The following is a 22,675-nucleotide window of genomic DNA, read 5'->3' on the forward strand; positions in this document are numbered from 1 at the left end:
TGGTGACGTAATGACGTGTGCCATTAATCGAACTATGTACTATAACATGTAAAACGAGAACATGAAAGAAATATTCTAAAAGTAACTCATGTTAACACCATAATCATAATATTGGCTTATTTAGAATAAGGTAAATAATTAGATTACTGATGTCCATGTAAACGTAGTCAATGCCTGTACATTGATTTACTGATTGTGTTAGATATTAATGTATGTTCTCTAATTGTAGGGATTGAGAGTTGTGAATGTCGTTGGGTTTAAACGTGGCTATGGTTATCTGGATGAAGTCCTTGCTCTTGCAAAGCCATTTGGTAAAGTGGTGCGGCACCTGGTTTTGGATGTGAGGCCTGAGGTAACAGCTCTCAGATGTACTGTTCAGGCCACCTCACTCACAGCAGCTTTGCTGTAGCTATCCAAAAATAATGCTAGATTATTTAATAATATGTGTATAAATGTTTATTATGCATTGACAGGCTGTTTAATTGATTGCAGTTTGGCTGGAGAACACGGTCTGTGTTCAATGAATTATGCTCAAATAGCCTGATGGTTGTTTTTTTTGTGTTAGGCCTTTCTGGAGCTCTCCAATGAACAAGAGGCAAGAGCAATGTCTAGTTTCTACAGTGGAAATGTCATGCCATCTGTGTGTGGAAAGCCTGTGAAGGTCTATCATTCACAATCCTATCCAACCATCCAGGTAAGACTTGGGCTTATTAAAGGGATTGTTTACCCAAAAAAAGACCATCCAAGATGTTGGTGAGTTTTTTTTAATTCAGTAGAACAGTAAAGAAAATGTTTAGCTATAAGTGTGTTCCTTGCTGATTAATAACATTCAAGTCAGCAGCTGCCCGTCTTTAAGAATTAAGAAAAGCATATCAAGGAACACAAAATGAATACCCCTGGCTCATGACGATATATTGAGGTCTTATGAAGCGAAACAATCTGTCTGTGCAAGAAACTGATCACTATTTACATTATTACCTGTAATCCTGAGCCTCAGGTAAACGGTCCGGAGAGATGTCTGGTTCACAAGCGAATCATTCTTTTGAACCGTTTTTTGTTTTTTTTTGGTGGACTTGTTAAACCAGTTCATCAAGTCAGACTGAATCATCTGAAACCGTTTGTGGCTCGAGCAGCACAGATGTACAAGTTAGTTATCCAAAACTCACTTTCAGACGCCTGACAGTCACTCCGACTGGAAATAAGCCAAAATACCGGCATATCTGACCCTGTGATGAATCATTCAGCGCTCCAGTTCCTCCAAAAGTCACTGAACTGAGAAAACAATTTGACTTGGACTGAAGACCAATGAGCCATTGGTTTTATGTAAAAAGGTGAGCTGATGAAGAGCAGTTTAGTCACTTGGTGTGTTTTAGACGTGTAAAACATCCACATTTCACATCATCAGTGGGTGCTTTAATGATAATTGGCTATACGTGACGTCATTGTGTGATTACGTAAGCAAGCAAGTGAATTGAACCAAATCATTGAAACAAACTTCAAGAAAGAACCAGTTTGCGGAAAATAATCGGATTTCCCCGTTTCCTGAGGCTCTGGATTACAGGTAATTATGTTGTAAATAATGATCAGTTTCTTGTACAGACCGATCGTTCCACTTCATAAGATCTCAATATACTGTCATGAGCCTTGGCTATTAATTTGGTGTTCCCTGATTTTTTTTATTTTATTTTTTTTACTCTAAAAAACGGACAGCCGCTTGTCTTGCACGGTTTCAGCTAAGAATATCTTCTTTACTGTTCAACTGAAAAAAAGTCATCTACATCTTGGATGTCCTAAGGGTGAGAAAATGAACAGCAAATATTAATTTTTGGGTGAACTATCCCTGTAACTCTCCCGGAATACTGCCTTTGAATATAAAATTGCGGAATCTAACACCGTTTATGTGCAATGTCTACAGAGCGGCAGAGTCATCTACGTTCGTAATATTCCACCCTTCAAAGGCTCAGATGCCTTAATTCTGAAAATCGCAGAACCATTTGGAAAAGTTAAGAGATACTTTCTGAACCGAATACGCAATGAGGTAATGTAAAAATTTGACACTTTCTGGCGGATACATAAGCAAAATAAATATGGTGTTTATAACATTTGTGGTATTTTTGCTCAGTGCTTCATTGAGATGGAAAGCTGGGAAGATGCTGAGAAAATGGCAGAGACCTACAAGGAAAATCGACCTAAATTTGAAGGCAAACGACTGGTTGTCTACGTGAGCAGGAAATATAAGCAACTCAAACATGGGTCAGTTGGAAATTCAGATTCCCTTTTTTTTTTTCTTTCCAAAGAATCTTGAATGGCATCTGTTTTGACAATATAATCTTCTCACAGACACAGACCTCCAAGCCCAGAGCCTGAGGACAAACGGCCACTCAAGAGGGAGCGCTCCGGAGAGTCTGAGACCCAGAGCAACTCCTCTGGCAAAAGTAAGAATAAGAAAGAGGAAGAGCCTTCTGTCAAGAAGTTGAAAGTGGAAGAGACTGTCACTGATAAAGCTGAGAAAGAGGAGAGCCAGGAAGAGAAGGAAAGCCAAAATGTTTCCGCAGAAACCGTTCCTGAAGTGAAGAGCGATCCAGAGGAGGAACAAATCAAAGACACATCAGAGCACCAGAATATGGAGACTGTGAGTGACCTCATTATTTTTGTTTATAGCATGAATATAGTCTTGTTTGCCATTCCTTTTTGGATGAGGGTAGCATACTTTATGAATGAGCTCTCCCTTTAAAGGAATAGTTTGCCCAAGAATGAAAATTTACTGAAACTCACCCTCAGGACATTTTTTCATGGGAACTGATTTGGAGTAATTTAGCATTGCATCACTTGCTTACCATTGGATCCTCTGCAGTGAATGGGTGCCGTCAGAATGAGAGTCCAAACAGCTGATAAAAACATCACAATAATCCACACCACTCCATCAATTTACACCTTGTGAAGCAAAAGCTGCGTGTTTGTAAGAAACAAATCCATCAAAACGTTTTTTACCCCTTTATTATGGATACTTGTCCATAATCCATAATAACGCTTCCTCCAGTGAAAAAGTGGTCACATCTGAAACAGGATAGAAACATGCACAGATCAAGCAGTGTTTATAAGCCAAAACAGTTCTAAACAAATATATGGGTGGATTGTGATGTGAGAGAACAACAGGGGATGGATTATTATTATTTTTTTTTTCATATTGTGTGGGGGGGGGCGTGTCTTATTATAGATTATGGAGTCATATTTTGACAGTTCAAAACGTTTTTTTACCCCTTTATTATGGATGCTTGTCCATAATCCATAATAACGCTTCCTCCAGTGAAAAAGTGGTCACATCTGAAACAGGATAGAAATATGCACAGATCAAGCAGTGTTTATAAGCCAAAACAGTCCTAAACAAATATATGGGTGGATTGTGATGTGAGAGAACCACAGGGGATGGATTATTATTATTATTTTTTTTCATATTGTGTGTGGGGGGGGGTCTTATTATAGATTATGGAGTCATATTTTGACAGTGATCTCAGTCCAGGCAGTAGATAAACAATTTTTTTTTAAATGCTGCCAACAGGATGTACTTGATTTATCCACTGCTTTCCTTTGCCCAGGAGCCACAAGATGAAGAGACTGATGCTACTCCCCCTGAATCAGAGAAGAGCGAGAAGAAGACGGAGGAAAAACCCATTACAACAACACCGCCTGAAATAAAGCTTGACACTAGCCATGCTACTCTTGAGCCATATGATCCTAATGTCCCAGTGGGTAAGATGGCTTTGGTTTTTGCAAAGAAATAAGTTTGACATAACAAACCTATGTATTTAGTCTCCTTCACGGAGTAGTAGTCTTGAATAAAAAAATCACATAAATATGGTAATAAATCAGTTCGGCTTGCTGCTAAATGCTTCAAACCAATCGATGAATGTCTTATAAAAACCTGATGTGCCCTGACTTAGGAAAAATATTGGCCATTTTAGTCACTATTTGTGCAATATAGTCCTGATAGATAGCTTGTAAGGAGTCTCATTAATGAATCCCATTCGACCCGTTTCAGGTGTGGAGTTTGTGAAGATGGGATATTACTGCAGAGTCTGCTTCCTGTTTTACTCGAATGAAGACACTGCAAAGAAGATCCACTGCAGTAGCCAAGCACACTACGATAAACTTAAGGTGATCATTTTTTTTTATCCTCATCATTCTGTCACTTGTAATGCGCTAACTGTAAAAGCATAAGATGTCAGAAAAGGACTGAGGTCTAGATTATGTATTACAGCTTGGGGTTTCACTTACTTTTTTATTAGTAAATATCTGAATTATTACATTGACATTTTTGGTTCTTTTTCTCAACAGAAATATCTGGAAAAGGAGAAAGCCAAAGCACAGAGTAATGGAGCGAAGAAATAAGCCGTTCACGGCACGCTGGAGCATCTCTTAATATGTCCTTTGTGCTGTGTTTTGTGTGAATTTTAAAATTATTATTATTTTTTTTTTCTAAAAAAAAGATTAGACTGAGGTCTCGCTCTTTTTAAAGTAGTAATGAAAGCTGACACATTCGTAAATCATATTCCTGCCTGTTCTGTTTTAGTGATTTAGATGTGAAGTTTAACACATTTTACGCCTTAATTGCTACTACTACAACAACTGTATTTTTGTTTTTCCTTTCTTTTATTAAATTTCAGCATTCCTCAGACTCTGTCTGACTCTTTTTAATCTTTTTTTTCTATTTAATTTGTATTCTGTGAAAGGAGAACCTATTCATGGCCCCATTGTTATGTAATCAGCATACAGTAAATCTGTGCTAATGAGTTTGTCACAAGATCGGAATAACAGTAAAGATACATTTTAAAATGTAAACCTGTTTGTGAAAATCAATTTCTCTGGTATATCATTTAAGACCTAAGGGCCTTAATTAATGAATTAAAACACTGCTATTTAGAGAGAATTGTTAATTTTTCTCCTGTTCCTTTTCCGAATAACTTTGAACTGGTAACTACTAATTATGCGATGGCGTTTTGGTGCATTTCCAGGAGATTGTGTAATTATAAAGGAAATGTTATATTTATGTGGTTTAAATATCAGTTTTACTCTGATTGTAGCGCTAGGGGCAACTGTTTTATCTGTTACCTATATCCACAAAAATGTTAAACCCTTTTGATAAATTGAATCTTGACGCATGCGCATTTTACGACAGATTTGACGTGTTTACGATACGAACTGGGTCGCTGTTTACAAACGAGCTGTATAGTTACAAAAGGGTTATGCTGCACATTGAACAATGGTGCGTATGTGTGCTTTTCCTGGATGTTTCAACAGACAGAAAGCAGTGAGGCTGCGTCCTCGGCCGTTATCGCCAGAGGAAAGGCTGACTTTTCACAGATTCCCACTGAATGATCCGCAGCGCCTGAGGCTATGGCTGCTCGCGGTTCACCGGGATACTAGTTTACCCGTTCAGTCTCTGGAAGTTTTGAGGCTGTGCAGTCAACATTTTTCACGAGACGATTTCAGATCAGATAAGGGAAATGTACGACGATATCTGAAGTCAACAGCCGTCCCTGTGTGGTTTTTAAAAACTGAGGTATGTGAGGACAAACTTACAGAGTACATCTGTATGACTGTGAAAACCATGTACTGTATTTTGTTCCAAACAAACCTATGATCACAAAAGGTTTAAGTAAGTTGGGAACAAACATACACAAAAAAACAAATTTACCTTCACTTTCCGGAAGTCAGTCGGCCATTGGTACGACGTAACGGTGATTTTATGTATATATATATATATATATAATTTTTTTTTTAAATAAATTAAAGGGGTATGACCTGATCATTCTAAGGTTGGAAGGCCGGTGACAAGAATAAAATTAAAGAATAATTACGCTCCTCCTCCCGTTTCTTTAATGTGAGATCTAATTCCTTTAAATTAACAGTTACCATGGGGTAAATAAAAAAAAATGTCATACAAGAAGGAGATACAAACTAGTTAATTTATTGTAGTATTAACCATATCACTATAGAACTATATCACAGTCATTATATTATTTGTTGTGTAGTGCATACCATGACAGTGTGCACTAAATCTGATTTACCACATCAAATGGCATGATGACTGTTTTAGGAGGCTCGGAGAGATCCATCTCAGCCCAGACAGGAACCCTGTGCAGCAGACAAAGATTTATCCACTGCTTTCCTTTGACCAGGAGGCTGAAGATGAAGAGACTGTTGCTGTTGTATCAGAGAAGAGTGTGAAGACTGGGGGAAAATACACTACACCAGCACCACCTCAAATAAAGCTAGAATCTAGAAGCGCTGCTCTTGGTAATGTCCCAGTTGGTAAGATGGCTTTGATTTTGCTAATAAATTGTTTCACAAAGCCAGGCATTGACTTGGTTTGCAATACAGAAAGTGAGCAAAGACTGCTCTCTTTGTGATCAGTGAAGCTGTCAGTCACTTCAGTTTAGCATGAGTTAACCGAGTTTGGAATTCTTGTGAAAATTCCAGTTCTAATCAAAAAATGATTGATTACACTGTACAACGAATATCTTATTTACATGGTATCTACAATTTGTTGTTGTAACGAGGATTCACTAAAATAGAACCTCGCTAATTGTGATGTTGTTATTCAATATGTTTCTGAAACAAATGTTCTGTTTTTTTCTCATCTAAAATATCTGGAAGAGGAGGAAGCCAAAGCACAGAGTAATGGGATGAAGAAATGAGCCACTCATGCTGGAACATCTTTTAATAGACTATATTTATTTCTATTATTTTTTTTAAATTAACAAATATTTTCTCAATTTAATGTAGTAGTAAAAGCTGACGAATTCATAAGCAAGTCATAGCTCTTCTGTTATAACGATTTAGATGTGAAATTTTATGCCACACACTTAACTGCTACTACTGTTTTTCTTTTTCTGTTGTTTTATTAATACTGAGGTCATGAATTATATCTTTCACAAAATGCAAGAGAGAGAGAGAGATATTATAAAAAGTCATGCAGAGTCTGGGGAATGTTGAAAGGTTTTATGAAAGATACAATTCTTGACATCAGTATTTTATTTTAATGTTATAATGTAATGAATCAATCATGCTCAGAACACCTTACAGTAAAACTCTCTCTCTCTCTCTCTCTCTCTTTCATAAATTTTTGTATTGCTAAAAAGCCTTTGTAATATAGCAAGTGTTAGGGTACTACTGGCAATAAATGTCTGGAAAAAATAAATGGTCAGTTCTTGTTCCTTGTCTCTGTCTCTGGTCTATATATAAAACCTCCAGTATTTACAGGGATTTTGCCAGAGAGAGAAGACAGTTGTGTTTACATAATTTGACATTTTAACCATAGTTTTTCTCTATGTTACTTTAGTTGGTAAAGTTATTTCTACTGTAACAATACTGATTAATAGTAGTGACAAACATTTCATTAGCATTGGTGTTATCAGAGCTTATTTTTATGTTCTGTTTTAACCAATTAATGCTACAGTGTATATGTTATTTTATTTCTGAATAAAATGTAATAAGTCATTTTTAATATTCACACATATTCAAACAATACATCCGGGGCGACTTTTATTTTGAAAGATCACATCCGGTTTAGACACCGAGACGAGAAGAACGTCTTTCACCATAACCGCTATCTTGCATAGCTTTAGCGATCAATTGCTTTATTCCAGCTTGTAAGGTAAGTTTTTTTCATAGGTCAATACAAACGGATTATTTCCTTCGTAATATAGTTTGATGATGCGTCATATGATGTTATTGTATTAGCGGGAATATGGCGGTTAGCATCAGGGCCAAAGACAAACGGAAATATGGCGCTTAGCATCAGGCCAAAACACAAGAGATCAACCTTTCTGGAAAAACGCTAATTATTCTTCTTCACTTTTAAGTTGAAAAGCAAACTCCACCTACATTGAGGTAGTTTACATATGACATTTCAAGCAGTGATATTCTATAATTTTTTTTTTCTTATATAATCATTTACGTGTATTATAAATGCATGTTGAAATGAAAGCGAAAGTGATTCAAAACGTAAAGATGAAGGTTTCCAGTTAAAGTTGCTTTCCTTTATACATATCCTCTAACAAAGTTCATGGACATTAGACATCTACCAGTTACTTTAATTAACTTACTAGTTGTGATATTACTGGTCTGATACAGTTGAAGTTTTATAAAACAAATCCAGAGACATCCACAAAGTGTGAATGATTTAATTTTTCATCTCAAGGTAAGACTGATACAGGTGACACCCCTCAACCGGATTCATCAGCAGATCTTCCAACTGAAGCTGATCTCTTCAATATTGTAGTATTAATACAAGGACAACAAATTCTCCTTACCAACTTTTTAACAGGTGAGCAGCAGCTGCCCCGGCAAGAGCTGATTTTTTTTGAGGTCCTACACATATTTGACCACTTTTGACAACTTTGAGACATGTCTTACAATCAACCATACCGAAACCCACCCGATGATTACAGCGCAAGCAATGACAAGTACAAAGACTCGCAACGAATTTATCACCGGGAGTCTACCGCTTACAGGTCGCGAATTAGGGGCGCATCTCCAGAGCGGACGTCTCCATCCTCATCAGAACCTGTCCTCTCGTCTGCTAAGGCTTTGTCTTTTCTGCATAGCTGTGGACTGGATGCTGAAGACCTTCAAACTCTGGCCAAGCTTCCTGAGCATCTCATCGCAGCCGATACCCTTCCTGACCTTCTTGCGCAGATCAAAAATAAGAAAGCGTCCAACACTTCTTCATCTAGGTCCAGTGCGCTCCAACCCGGTTCATCATCTCGCTCCTGGGACGACAGGAGCCACACTCAGCTGGTTGAGTATCCATTGGATTTGCCTGTCCGTCAGTCATATTCCATTCCTCGAGAGCAGCTTCCAACCTGGGACGACCGCTGGGAAAATGCCCAACAAACAAGCTCTCCAACATGCACGCACACCAGTTCTGACTCAAACTATGTGGTTGAGTACAACCATCTGAAAGACAAACAGTCTTATTTTGATAAAGCGTCTTATGCCACAGAACCATCAAGGCAGAAAACGTCCGTTGTCCCGCAGTCTTACTCTAGCCACAGCAGAGACGTTAGTCAATCCTCACATTTGTCCAGCAGAGACGTCAGTCAGTCCTCTCCTCTGACCAGTAGAGATGCAAGTCAATCCTCCCATCGCTCTAGCAGAGATGTCAGTCAGTCCTCTTATCTGTCCAGTAAAGACGTCAGTCAGTCCTCCCATCGCTCTAGCAGAGATGTCAGTCAGACCTCTTATCTGTCCAATAGAGACATTGGTCAGTCCTCACATCTGTCTGGTAGAGACATTGGTCAGTCCTCACATCTGTTCGGTAGAGACATTGGTCAATCCTCACATCTGTCCGGTATTGGTCAGCCCTCACATCTGTCCGGTAGAGACATTGGCCAGTCCTCACATCTGTCCGGTATTGGTCAGCCCTCACATCTGTCCGGTAGAGACATTGGTCAGTCCTCACATCTGTCAAGTAGAGACATTGGCCAGTCCTCACATCTGTCGAGCAGAGATGTTGGTCCACCCTCGCTCCTGTCCAACAGAGGCATCGCTCCACCCTCGCTTCTGTCCAGCAGAGATGTCGGCCCACCTTCTCTCCTGTCCGGCAGAGACGTCGGTCTGCCCTCGCTCCTGTCCATCAGAGACCTTGCACCACCCTCGCACCTGGCCAGCAGAGACGTTGGTCAGTCTTCACACCAAAGGAGGACAGAGTCAGCTCCTAGAGTGCCTACCAGGAAGGAGGCGTCAGATTTCCACGGGAAAACTCCACCAGTATTTCCCTACGCATGCGTGCTCTGCGATATCACTGTCCTCTCTATCAAGGTAAGTAGCTTATTTTCGCTCTCACAGATTCTACATTACCAGCTATTTAACATGTTGTACTGTACCATTTACACATGAGCGTATGAGGTAAGTCCAAGTAGCATGTTTATTAATAATGCGTTAAAGGTATAGTTTACCCCAGAGTGGAAATTCTGTCATGTTGTACTGAACCTAATAAAGACAGAAAGTAACATTAAAGCAGTCCAGTCGACTCATGCACTGTATGAAGTCATAATGCCACTGCCGTAGTCCTCAAATCTCATTCCTGCTCCCGCATATGCAAATATGCTGCATCATGTTCGGTCACAAGACATGCAGGAACCAATGGAGTCACTGAGGCATGAAGTCATACTTGGGTGTAATTCATCTTGATGCAAAAAGTATGAATATGCGCTAGTGGGAGTGAGATTTAAGAGCTATAATGGAAATGAAGATTTGCACTGCATAATGACTTGATAATTGACTTGTCATTTTGTTCTTGATATGATGGTCTTTTTTGTTTGATTTTTTTCATTAAGATAGCAAACAACCAAAATTAAAGATCTGTTCATTTTGATAGCATATGCAGTTAGAGGGTGTGAAAAATTCATTGGCATAACAGTATACATGATTTTTGCAAATACTTTTCATTTAAATTTGATAGAAGTCTGTCTTAATCATATGGACTATAAATGTACTTTGTCATATTATACAATTTAGTGCCTCATGAATGAATATTTAGAGATATAACTTGTGTTTTAGGACTGGTCTTTGCATATAAAAGGAGCCCAACATGCTCATAGTCAACTTAGTCTTGTGGAAAAGTAAGTATCTTCAACTTTATTCTTTAATTTAGTTCTAAAACTCCTGTGCAGTCATGTTGCTGCTAAATAATTATTTCAAGCGGTTTAAGAAACATATTTGGTGATAGTGAGGATGATTTAAGAGATTTAGCTACATTTTATACAGATTTATTGCCAGTAGTCATACAGATTTAACATGAAACATAACTCAGTGTACAGACAAAGCATGTGCAATTCTTTACGACACATTTTATTAAAGTAATAGTATTATGTATTTTCCACCTTGATGTTTTATGTGGTACACAGAGTTATCAGTAGCGTAATACTAACAATTGCATGGGTTCAGTTCTGCTCACATACTGATATAATACAGGCCTTGAATGTGTTAAAAGCAACTGCCAAAATGCTCAAATGTCAATAAATGTTTTACACACGTATCCTTTTTCATTAGATATCCAGCGTGGGATCAGACAATCCAATCTGCTCGAAGGTAGAATCATTCCCTCATTATATTTGTAAACCAGCACATTTCCAAAAATGTGTTAGTTTACATGTTATGTACACACTTTAACAGAAATGAGCCCCATCCTGATCGACACGCGTCCAGAACAACACAGGAACGAGGTAACGTCTTTATTCTCTTCGTAGTGATTCAAGCTATCTATCTTCTAGATATTTTAGATATTATAGATGTTATGCTTTTTTCAGGTGGAACCTCAAGCAGTAGAAATGGATCGTCAGGCAGCAAAAGTGCAGCGTTGAGCAGTAAAAGTCAATCATCAAGCAGCCAAAACCGCAATAACACTGAAGCAACAACGAAGGTGGATTTTTATTTGTGATGTTCTGTTTCACTGCTGGTTTAAAGTTCAGACATTGTTATATTTGTTTATTTAACCAAATTTGATTACAGTGCAAAGTGGTGTGTGTCAAGTTTGAAGTGGATGATGTGGATGAAGCTTACCTGAAAAAATTGCTTGGCCAGTTTGGGGCGATTGTCAAAATTATCATGTTACCTAGAATGGTATGGCATTTTATTTTTAATATATATATATATATATATATATAACTCCTTTAACAAATATATTAATCTGATTTTTAAATGGGCTGTAATACTTTATTCTTGTAATATATTTTAGGCTTTTGTGAATATGGGAACAGCAGGCCAGGCAGAGGATATAGTAAAATATTTCTACCAAAACCCTTTGAGGATCAGAGGAGAACTGATCGTATTTACTCTGTCTGCAGCATTCAATTTCCTACAGGTGAGTAAATATGTTAAATGTTATATTTTGGGTTAAGCCAGGACTTTTTGATGCAGAGGACGACCAAATATGAGGACCTTCTTCCTAAAATAGAAGTACAACCACATATTTTCCTGTGTAAACCCATTTATACAGTATGAGAAAATATTAAGTGATATTACAAAGACAACATGTTGTTTCCTAAATTGATTAGTCATTATATTGTCACTGTAGTAATGCTAATAGAAATTATTATAAAATATATGGTTAAGCTCAAGATTTGTTTTCTTAGTTATAGAAAGAAGAATCAAACGGTAAACAGTTTTTCTCTAAAAATTTTCAATGAAGCAGTTTCAAAACCCCTGCTTGTTAGCGATGTTAAACATTTTGAAACTTCTGCCAGACTAGTCCCTGAATTAGACTCTCCCCTACTTTACAAAACCCAATCCTAAAAATATGGTTGAGACTTTGTAGTCAGAGATGGAGCAGGAGTGCAGCAGTGCTTCATCTGTGTTGTCAAAGGCTTGATAAGCAAAATGACACGCATGACAAAATGATACCTGCTTATGGAGCTGAATATAATGATTAACTTGAATGATCCACTTCAGCTACATTCACTCAGCTATCTGCTTTTCAGTCGGGCACCTAATTCAGTTATGTTAGGGAGGGATCAGAGATATTTTCCAAGTGCCATTCAGAAGATTTTACCAATGACACCTTCAAAAGTGACTTGCATCCATTTGATTTGTTTTAGCATGCCACCAATGGTGATTGAATGATTTCCTTCATGTTTTACAGACTTCTCGTGTAGTGAGCTTTTCACCGTTACCTTCTAGTGATGGCATACGCTCAGAGTTGACGGCCATTGCTAAGCGTTTCGGATCAGTTAAACATTCTCTGTTTCTCCCAAGCCGGGTAGCTAAGCTTATTGTTGTGCAGATATTTCTATTTATTTACTTATATTATGGCATGTTTTTTCTCTGCAGTCATCTATGTTGTATAAAGACTTTGTGCCTTTTTACAGGGTTATGTGGAGATGAGCAGTGCAGAGGAGGCCGACAAATTGGTGGAGCACTATTCAACCAATTCACTTAAAATAAAAGGAAAAACCATTAACGTTTGCTCCTCAACTGAGTACCAGACGCTTGAGTAAGCCTGTTTTGCTGATCTTATGTTGGCTTGTAAAGACACCATTTTTTTGCATTTGGACATGGATTTTATTCTGTTTTGTTGGGTAACACTAGAGATGTTACACTTTTTAATTTGGTGTGCGTTTTTCCATTCTACTTCTAAAATAACATGCTTGATATTTCTCTTCATGGTCTAGAATGACGGATGCTGACAAAGAAAAATCACCAGTTCCTTATAGCAGCAGCAGCAGCAGCAGCAGGAGGAGGAGGAGGAGGAGTTGCAGCCCGAGGAGGAGATCCCACAGAGACTCTCCCAGCCCCAAACGAAGAGCTTCTGAAGAGAGGTCCAGGTCTCGCAGGAGTCACGACTCTAAGAAACGAGAAGAAAGTCGACGCTCACGGGAGAAAACCAAAGAGAGCTCTAGACGGGACAGCTCATCCAAATCCCGTTCTAAAAAAAGCTCTCCTTCGAAAGACCAGAAGCAAAAAACAAAAACAGAAGAAAGTGTGAAGGAGACTGTTGAAGACGACAACAATCAGTCTGACATCATGACTGATGATAGTGATCTTGAAGGAGTGGCGGTTATAGCTGATGATGGTGAGGCACTGAATTCAGAAGATGAGCTCACAGTAGATGAAGAGATGGATGATGAGGCGCATGAAACCTCCGATGAACAGGATGCATCTGAAGATGTCCAAACTGTGAAAGAGTCAGATGATCAGACTAAACCTTCAGACATGGACACATCGAGCATACAGCCAGAGACGTCAGAGTGTGCACCAACTGCTACTACTTCGGAAAGATCGAGCGATTGTAAGGAAGCCCAAGAGCTTCAACAAGGAGAGCAAAACGAGCTTCAACAAGGAGAGAAAAAAGAGCTTCAAGAAAAGCTAAAAGAGATTCAACAAGGAGAGCAAAAAGAGCCTCAAGAAAAGCCAAAAGAGCTTCAAGAAAAGAAAAAAGAGCTTCAAGAAGAGCAAAAAGAGCTTCAACAAGGAGAGAAGAAAGAGCTTCAGCAAAAAGAGCTTAAACAAGAAGAGCAAAAAGAGCTTAAACAAGGAGAGAAAAAAGAGCTTCAACAAGGAGAGCTTCAACAAGGAGAACAAAACCAGCAACAAGGGGAGCAAAAAGACAATACAGTGGAGATGGAGGTAAACGCAAATGAGTGTAACAGTTACCCACATTTTGAAATTGGGGACTCAACATCTAAAAAAAAAAAAGGATATCAAAAAATGTAGTATTACTAGTCATGGCCTAGTAGCTTTGGTGCTCTTTCTGACAACACATGTTCAAGTCTATTCAAAATCTATTCAAGTTTTGAATAGAATGTACACAATTTAAGTATTTCAGTTGGTAGTGAATGATACACAGTTAATAATGTTGCATTCTATACATATAGCCTACATCTGTCCTGTTTTGTCTGTAGGAGGCAGCAGATTTCTCAGAGAATCTAGACAAGGAGGGAGTGTTGACAGAAAAAGGTATTTATTTTACACGGTTATTGAATAATTCAACAGTAAAAGCAATAAAGTTCTGCTGTATGTTTTCCTAAAACTGTTTTTGTAGTTTGCTTTAGTTATTACGTTTCAAAGATAATTGAAGAAGTATGTCCATTCTGTTTTAGGTGATGAAATGGAGATCTCGACTTCAAGCACTGAGGTTAGTCTGTTTTTCCCTTTAAAGGGTTTGTGATTGTGTATATATGGAATACAAATTATGGTGTCTTCTATTAATTATGCTAAGGCTTTTGAGTTCTTTATAACTTTCCCTTTTTTTAGGAAAAGTTTGGCAAAGTTCTGGAGGTGGCAGGGTTTCCAGTGGCTAAAAAATACAGTGAAGCAGATTTACTGAAAATTGGGAAAAAATACGGAGATGTGGCAAACTGCTGTCTGGTTCGCAGCAATCGAAAGGTAAAATGATCAAATTAAAGCATCATTTTAACATTAAATAGAAGGAAATGGTGTATGCAAAAGTAAGCAAAATGTCAAACTGTTTGTAGCGTCTGGACCAATCAAACACACAATTTTTCATTTAATTTAACAAATCAGTTATTCATTAGATTAACAAATCGTACATTATGTGGAAAATAGTGTTTTTTGAACCTTAAACCACATAAACACATTGCACTACACCAAATACACAAAATAACATTCTTTTTAGCAACATCATATGACCCCTTTAATTTGCAATCTATTTTTTAATGCTAGTATTTTTTAAACTTTTGATGATATTTGTCAGAGACAGCTCAATGTATGTATTTGCTCTGAAATGTCACATACACAGTAATATTTGAATGCATATATTTACTAAAATATTCTGTTAGAAGAAAAATGTTTAGAACTACGTGAGTTTTGAATCTATTCGTTAGGGCTTTCGGAAATAGTTAACCTATCATTGATATAGCCTGACCTAATCATTACAGTTTTCATGAGAATTCCTTACAGCTCTACTTTTAAGTGTTCACGATACGTGATATAATATATAGAATTATGTTAATTATGTTTTCGTTGCAGGTGGAGAAGGCATTAATTGAGATGGTGAATGCTGCCGATGCTGCAAAACTCGAAGCCGAGTGTAAAAGGCAACACATTAAACTAGGCGGCAGAAACTTGAGGATAACCGTGTCAAAGAAATACAGCCACTTGAACGAGGGGTAACTTACATTTCAATAACTACTTTTCTGTAGTTTTCTCGTGTTCTGAAGAACACATCAGATGATATTTGATTCTGTTTTAGGCAAAGTGTTGACGCTGACACTGAGAAACAGAAAGTTAAGGAAGATACTGAAGAGAACAATAAGGAGCCATCAAGCACACTGGCTTCCAGTGAGGAGAGCACAGTAGTGATGGCTGAGACCGAGATCTCTGAAGAAGATGCTGAGGCTCAGGAAGAAAAGGAAACCAGCATGGACACAATCATGCAAACGTCTAGTGATGAGGAGGTCAAATCAAGAAACCATTTCACAAAATGAATCTCAAATATTATTTAAAAAAAAGGCCACAAAACACATGTAAACATTGGCGTATCATTGATTATACACAGTTCAGCTAACACAGTGTCTTGTTGCTTTCCAATACTTCAGGACGGGTATGGCAGAGTTCTCCGGATCAGAAACCTTCCCATGCCTGATGAGTACACTGATGCAGAATTTCTGAGCATCGCAGAACCGTATGGTAAAGTAGTACGCCATTGGATGTTTCGCCTTCATCGAACGGTTAGTAGCTATAACTGCCATATATATATACTGTATTTCAAATAGATTCAGTGCTTCCATCAATGAAATCTTAAAATGTTGTTCTTCTCACCCACCAGGGACTGATTGAAATGAAAAATGCCTCTGATGCTGAAAAGGTTGTAGCTGCGGCCAACATGAATAAAATTACAGTTGCTGGAATGCATCCCAAGATTTCAGTGTCTACCAAACATGCTCATTTAAATAAAAGGTATTGGATAGTAATTTATGCATTTCATTTTGATGTACTAAAATGCAAATTCAAAATAGCAGTGCTAGTTACTTATTTGTCATCTTTATAGTGTGTAGCAAGCAGTCATTGTTTCTTGATGTCAAACACAGAGTCAGGGCCTCAAGACCTGCAAAATTGATTATAGTCGGCATTATTAACAATTAGTCAAGTGATGTCAGTTTACAATAGTGAAAAATGCTTGACAAAAAAGTGCACAACCCAAAACTGTCCAAAGCACAAAGCATTTTATATTCAAACAAGATTATAGGCTTTGATTTGGATTGCCTTAGTCAGGTGTTTGGACAGATGAGTGTGCTCTTTAGTGTTTTGCTACAAGGCTCATCATTTTAAGTCCCCATTAGATGTTAATGAGCACGAACTCTATATCAACTAGCTGGAGTGCAACAGAAAACTCGTTATTCTGATTAAATGTTTTTGGGATGTTAAATTTAGGTTTTAAATGCACCATGTTTAATTGAATCCTACATCTAACACAGGTAATGCTATTTTTATGCGAACAGTAACTGCAATGGGATTATAACATATAATAGGATATAGCCGTCTCTTACAGTCACAGAAAAAATAAAGAGTCACGTTGCTGTTCCTCATATTGAAAACTGGACAAACACTTTGTTGTGAAGCATATTATATGTTGTGCACTTTGTTTGTAAAATTTTTGCACATGGTATGTTTAGCGTGAACTTCATATTTTTATAGTTTTCAATTTGCACATTTTTCAGATGTAAACAATGTATTTGACCAGTTTATCTTACTGAACTGTATAATCAATTATGAAAGTCACTCACTGCATCCCTACACGTTTTGTATTGTTTGCTAGGTACTTTCTACATGGACCTAGTGATGGTTCTATACACCCATTTTCCGAGTTAGAGGAGGAAAATGATGAATCCAAGACACAAAACAGTATTTCTGAGCAGCAGCCGTCTATCCAGACATCAGCGAATGTCGAGGTAGATCATTCTCACTTATTTTCCTGTCTTTGGTCAAATCCCTGTTTGGTAAGCTTTCAGATACCGCTGTGCAGCATATCTACCGATACTATGTGTTTGATGATGAATAACACTGGTTTTAGGAGTCTTCGAATGATAATCGAGATGACAACTCGAAGGGAGATGAGAAGCAGGTTTCTGCAGCTGATGATGGAAGCGTAACGAAGGAGGAAAATTCAGACACTGTGTCAGAGACGCAAACACCTGTGATGGACCCAGTGGGTAAGAGCGTGTTTCACAGCCCTCTGAAAACATGATGCTTAACAAACCTGAGCTGTGAGAGGTTCTAACGCTCGTGCAAATCCTCAGGGAATTAAGTAGCTACCATTTAATAAAAGTAGTAAGGCTATATTGGACAGTACAGCTCTGCTTCTGCACAACTGATCTTTTGTACTTTACCAACAGGCACAGAGTTTGTTCGGCCTGTGGTGGGTTACTTCTGCAGCCTGTGTAATGCCATCTATGCCAGTGAGGAAGAGGCGAAGGACGAACACTGCAGGACCCCAGTGCATCATCAAAAGCTGAAGGCAAACCTTCACAGACTTCTTATTTGCATGATCTATCAGATTTGATATTTTATCTTTAGTGTGGTAGAAATTATACAAGACTGACACGTGTTCTCATTATTTTTTTCTCTTAGGAGCACAAGGAGCGTTCAACATAAACCATGACATGAATCAAGCCAATCCAGAAATCATTCATAGACGCTCATAATGATAACATACTGTAGCTAATTCACATCATAATATGTGTTAAGTCATTAAGTGATTCAGTACTAATGCAGAAATTGTCATTTTATTTGATCTTTTTTTTATTAATTATAGCTTGTTTGTTCTGATGTGCTTTTATTTCATTAATGGTTTTATCTGGTGATTAACAAAAACTGTCATGTTTTCTTCAAAAAGCATGTATTTTCTTGCAGTGTGTACTGGATTGAGTTTAAATAGAATGCCTTAAAATCGTTCCCGTTCAAATAAAGACGTAAAGTTATGAAATAAGCGCGCTTGTTTTCTTGACGCGGGTTTTGATTGGACGGCTGATGGTTGTCTCCGCCCACAGTATGCCGTTTCCATGACAATTCAACATGGCCGCGCACGGTAAGCAGAATGTTGTGGGGTTGGTTGTAAATAAGTTGATTTTAGCTCGATGTCGGCACACATTTGCCTATATTTTATTGTGAATAGAACGAATGGCTTTTTATGAAGCCAAATAAAATGATTTGGTAAACAAAAAGCGATCAATTAATGCCTGTTTGATTCGAATGGAGGGTAAGTATCGTCAAGCTAATGTTAGCCATTCATGACACTGCTGTCGTTTTGTTGTGGCAGGAAATATTTGATTATTAACTCGAATTCTAATGAGTTGCCTGTGATTTGCTCATGAACAAAACGGGATTTCTGTGTGTGATTTACGTTACTAGTTTTTGCCGCTTGTTGCATAAAACATGGATACTCGTGTTGTCATTCGTGTACATACATACCCACTTTGTTCTTGAGGCGTTTAAGATTGTTGCTACTGTCTGATTAGTCACTTCAGAAGATTCATCAAAACTTTGCTTTCTGAGAAGAACTCCAAAAGCGTTATGTTGTCGGTAGTGAATCTAACGTTACTGTATAGAAGCCTGTTTCCGCCGCTGAATGTAAAAAGGTAATTGCGATCTTTTATCTCATTATTCTGGCTTTTCCCCCTCATATTTATGAGACACAAACTCGCAATTCTGAGAAAATAGTCTTTCCCCCTCAGAATTGGACTTTATAACTCGCAATTGCGTTTGTATCTTACAATTCTAAGTTTATGTATCATTTCTCAGAAAAGAAGTCAGAATTGGCAGATGTAAACTGGCCAAAAAAAAAGCCAGAATTCTGAAATAAAAAAATCGCAATTACCCCCCTTTACTCATTCATTCATTCAGTGGCGGATACGATTTATTTTCTTATTTAAAAATCAGTGTTATATTTAAATAGATGTATTTTATAAGAATGAGTTTCATGTTTGCAGATGACATAGGCCTAATTTCAAAAATTCAGCATCATTTTTTTTATTATTTAAAATAAAGTTTGCTTTATGATAACATTAGATCTTAAAATGGCTGATATTTATAGTGATCAGATGTGGGTAGGCAATTTTTGAGAGTTTCAGGACCAAAACAGCCAGAGACAAAAGGGGTTACAATTCCCAGTCTCTCCTCTACTTTTAGGCATACATTGTTAATTAATTCAGTGTTTTTTTTTTTGTCTTAAGTGTAATGTTGTTGTAAGTTGACCTGCTCTTACAAATTTCTCCTAAGGGAGACAACAAAGGACGACCTTACTAATTTAATTTCGCTTTTGCAGGAAGACAACCTGTCGTATCCTTTCAAGCTGTCCTTTACAGTTTTCTAAATTACACATCTATCTTTGTTTGCTCTGTTTATGTGGCGTATCTTAACAAAGTATCTCAGTTGTCCTCCACACCACTGCAGATCCTGTTTCATTTGAATGGCTGGTATTTTGCAGCGTTCTTCATCGCTGAGATTCTTATGTTTATCTACAAAGGTGATGTATGGGCTCAGTAAAGCATCTAGAGCAGGGTGTCATACTCAATTCCTGGGGGGTATTCCAAACAGCAGGATCTACTGACGAGTTATATTTATTTTATTGGCATATATAACAGTTATCTGTATAAATTATAAAACACTATGACAAGGTAATGATTAATTTATTATATTATATATATTTATTTATTACATTTTATATTATCATCTCACACATGGATCGGCATTTTCTATAATGTCTAAATTCTAAATCAAAATACATATATGATATGACTTAATATATAATTAGCATTAATAAACAAACAATATAATTCATATTCTCAAGGATTAAAGGTTAAATGGGAAAAAAAAAAAAATGATTGCACAACCATCAATTAGGTGGCGATATGCATTAAGCATGTAAGTACAGTATGTGGAAAATAATGTTTTTTGAACCTTAAACTGCATAAACACAATTCATTACACCAAATACACAAAATAATGTTATTTTTAGCAACGTCATATGACCCCTTCAAGTTTGACACCCCTGATCTAGAGGTTGAGATTTTATATGTGTAGTAATCAGTGCTTGCTCTGTCGTTTGTAGGGGTGATCCTCCCTTACCCACAAGCCAATCTGATATTGGATGTTGTCCTGCTGCTCCTCTTCTTGGGCCTGGAAACCCTCAGACTCTTCTACGGTCAGTGTGATGCAATGTTGTTTAGTGTGCTGTACGTTCAAGAAGTAGCTGTAGAATTATTTCCTTCAGAGGACTAAAATCATCTTCATTCTGAAGTCCCCTCTTTGGAGCTGGGTTATGGAAAACACTTGCCTCCTTTTTATATTCATTGGAGTTGAAATGACAGGAAGAGGAATTTACTGTATTGCAATTCAAAATACATTTCATAATATAAGTACTTGTAATACAGTCACACAACAGATGAATTAGTCTTACACAAAATAATAATATTTATTACACTACTAATTTAATACTTTATTCACAGTTAATTAATACTTTAATTCAGGAAGGATGCATTAAATTGATCAAAAATGACAGTAAAGACATTTATAATTTTACAAAAGGTTTCTATTTCAAATAAATGCTTTATATGCATCAAAGGATCCTGAAAAAAATGTATCACGGTTTCCAGCATAACTGTTTTCCACACTTATATTTAATTAAAATATATTAAAATAGAATACAGTTATTTTAAGTTGTAGTAATATTTTGAAATATCATTGCTTTTATTGCAGGTTTTAAAATAGATATATCTTTTTAAAAATATTATCAATTCAATGCCATATATATATATATTAGTGCTGTCAAACGATTAATCGCATCCAAAATAAAAGCTTTTGTTTACATAATATGTGTGTGTACTGTGTATATTTATTATGTATATATAAATACACATGCATACACCTATATATTTTGAAAAAATTACATATATTTACATGTATATATTTATATTCATATAATTTATATATAAATATATTTTTTATACAAACATGTGAAACATTGTGAAATGTATTACAATTTTAAGTAACTGTTTTCTATTTGAACATTATACATTCTTTTTCTGGATTTTTGATGAACAAAGTTCAAAATAACAGCTAGATTTTTTTGTAACATTATAAAGGTCTTTACTGTCGCACATGATCAATTTAATGAATTTGTTTCATTATTCTCATTTCATTTTTTTATCCTAATAACCTCAAACTTTTGCCTTTTGAGTAAGGAGACAACTGAACCAGACCCTCATGTACATAATACTGAAGGGAACTGAAAGCTCTTGAAACTTTTCTTGATTGTATGTTTGCAGGTTTGCAACACTAAATTAGTGACAATTCTGGCAAGCAACAACCTAAAGTTCTTAATTTTCCAGATGTTCTAACTGTGTCAACACCTGTTTATATGCATACTGTGACTGCTGTCAGGTGAATGTCCTAATCCTAATTACTACTGGACACAGGATTATGACTCCTCTTTAAAACCATCTCCAGTAACCCCAAGTGATTCTCAGCGTCCTGCTGCCCAGGTCAACACAGAGGCTTTGTGCAATTCTCAATATGACCTGTAGAGAGCAGTGCGACGCTAGCAATTCTTACTCGCATTTCATTCTGAGACGAAAATATACGTAAATGAATGCGTGACTATTCAGAATCTAATTTTTACAAGCAGAGCAGTTGAATTATATTAAAAGCAACCGTTTTCTGGCATGAAACCCTGCTGAAACCATCACAGAAATTCTTATGGCTTCCACAAATACCATTACAACCGTTGCAAACTATCAACCAATTAAACAAAGGTTTTCTGTAGTGTGTTTTGGGAAACATTCCATTAGGATTTATTGGTTTTAACACAAATAGGTGATGACAAATTACCAGTGGACCCACAGGGACCATTATTAAACCCAATACAATTCACAATATAACCAGTAAACCTACAAATTCTGTCAAATTATTATTATTAAGCAGAGAAAGCAATGAAATGATTAAATAACAAACATCCACACTCAGAAAAAGGTACAAAAGCTTTAATTTGGGCAGAGGTGTAAAGTATTGGAGTAAATGTAATTAGTTACTGTACTTGAGTATCTTTTTTGATACTTTGTAGTTGTACTGAGTATCAAAGATATTAGCAACTTTTACTCTCTACTACACTACATTTTTGAATGAGTATCTGTACTCTTTACTCCACTACATTTGA

At 36.9% G+C, this 22,675-nt stretch overlaps 3 protein-coding genes across 7 annotated transcripts in view; all 3 read left to right on the forward strand.

The window, feature by feature from the left end:
- The window catches only part of LOC107741063 (matrin-3-like), a 28,125-nt gene extending 23,450 nt beyond the window's left edge, over window positions 1-4,675 (forward strand). For all 3 annotated transcript variants that reach the window (XM_016553651.1, XM_016553649.1, XM_016553650.1), the window contains exons 14-21: window positions 230-352; window positions 566-694; window positions 1,916-2,038; window positions 2,123-2,253; window positions 2,341-2,632; window positions 3,597-3,750; window positions 4,040-4,155; window positions 4,336-4,675. In XM_016553651.1, the coding sequence (XP_016409137.1) occupies window positions 230-352; window positions 566-694; window positions 1,916-2,038; window positions 2,123-2,253; window positions 2,341-2,632; window positions 3,597-3,750; window positions 4,040-4,155; window positions 4,336-4,389 (1,122 nt within the window). In that variant the 3' untranslated portion in view covers window positions 4,390-4,675. The remainder of the gene's footprint in view (window positions 1-229; window positions 353-565; window positions 695-1,915; window positions 2,039-2,122; window positions 2,254-2,340; window positions 2,633-3,596; window positions 3,751-4,039; window positions 4,156-4,335) is intronic.
- A 324-nt stretch (window positions 4,676-4,999) lies between these two features.
- Window positions 5,000-7,332, forward strand: LOC107741112 (THAP domain-containing protein 4). Of its 3 annotated transcripts, none has more exons than XM_016553701.1 (3): window positions 5,000-5,560; window positions 6,180-6,312; window positions 6,658-7,332. In XM_016553701.1, the coding sequence occupies exons 1-3, from the start codon at window positions 5,261-5,263 to the stop codon at window positions 6,696-6,698; spliced, it is 474 nt and encodes a 157-aa protein (XP_016409187.1). In that variant the 5' UTR covers window positions 5,000-5,260; the 3' UTR covers window positions 6,699-7,332. The 3 variants fall into 3 exon arrangements, with proteins under 3 accessions (XP_016409187.1, XP_016409189.1, XP_016409188.1); XM_016553703.1 differs by having other exon boundaries at window positions 6,663-7,332; XM_016553702.1 differs by having other exon boundaries at window positions 6,180-6,297.
- A 210-nt stretch (window positions 7,333-7,542) lies between these two features.
- LOC107741065 (uncharacterized) lies at window positions 7,543-20,633 on the forward strand. The gene is made up of 24 exons (XM_016553653.1): window positions 7,543-7,657; window positions 8,204-9,825; window positions 10,567-10,628; window positions 11,059-11,097; window positions 11,182-11,231; window positions 11,316-11,428; window positions 11,518-11,628; window positions 11,744-11,869; window positions 12,647-12,763; window positions 12,873-12,997; window positions 13,176-13,863; window positions 14,074-14,130; window positions 14,406-14,460; window positions 14,604-14,638; window positions 14,758-14,889; window positions 15,493-15,632; window positions 15,716-15,920; window positions 16,062-16,193; window positions 16,292-16,422; window positions 17,282-17,414; window positions 17,537-17,675; window positions 17,859-17,980; window positions 18,094-18,721; window positions 20,573-20,633. Exons 2-23 carry the CDS (start codon window positions 8,410-8,412, stop codon window positions 18,115-18,117), a joined length of 4,152 nt encoding a protein of 1,383 aa, XP_016409139.1. The 5' UTR covers window positions 7,543-7,657; window positions 8,204-8,409; the 3' UTR covers window positions 18,118-18,721; window positions 20,573-20,633.
- The last annotated feature ends 2,042 nt before the right edge of the window (window positions 20,634-22,675 follow it).

This window comes from Sinocyclocheilus rhinocerous, unplaced genomic scaffold, assembly GCF_001515625.1.
Source record: "Sinocyclocheilus rhinocerous isolate Xijiao unplaced genomic scaffold, SAMN03320098_v1.1 scaffold44, whole genome shotgun sequence".
Taxonomy (NCBI): domain Eukaryota; kingdom Metazoa; phylum Chordata; class Actinopteri; order Cypriniformes; family Cyprinidae; genus Sinocyclocheilus; species Sinocyclocheilus rhinocerous.

Excerpts from the sequence above, each read along its gene's own strand:
- LOC107741112 (XM_016553701.1), top strand. The coding sequence starts at position 5,261 with ATGGTGCGTATGTGTGCTTTTCCTGGATGTTTCAACAGACAGAAAGCA. Across the intron at positions 5,561-6,179 it reads TGTGGTTTTTAAAAACTGAG|GAGGCTGAAGATGAAGAGAC; the intron begins GTATGTGAGGAC and ends TCCTTTGACCAG. Across the intron at positions 6,313-6,657 it reads TCTTGGTAATGTCCCAGTTG|AGGAGGAAGCCAAAGCACAG; the intron begins GTAAGATGGCTT and ends AATATCTGGAAG.
- LOC107741065 (XM_016553653.1), top strand. The coding sequence starts at position 8,410 with ATGTCTTACAATCAACCATACCGAAACCCACCCGATGATTACAGCGCA. Across the intron at positions 13,864-14,073 it reads GAGAGAAAAAAGAGCTTCAA|CAAGGAGAACAAAACCAGCA; the intron begins GAAAAGCTAAAA and ends GGAGAGCTTCAA. Across the intron at positions 16,423-17,281 it reads CATGCTCATTTAAATAAAAG|GTACTTTCTACATGGACCTA; the intron begins GTATTGGATAGT and ends ATTGTTTGCTAG.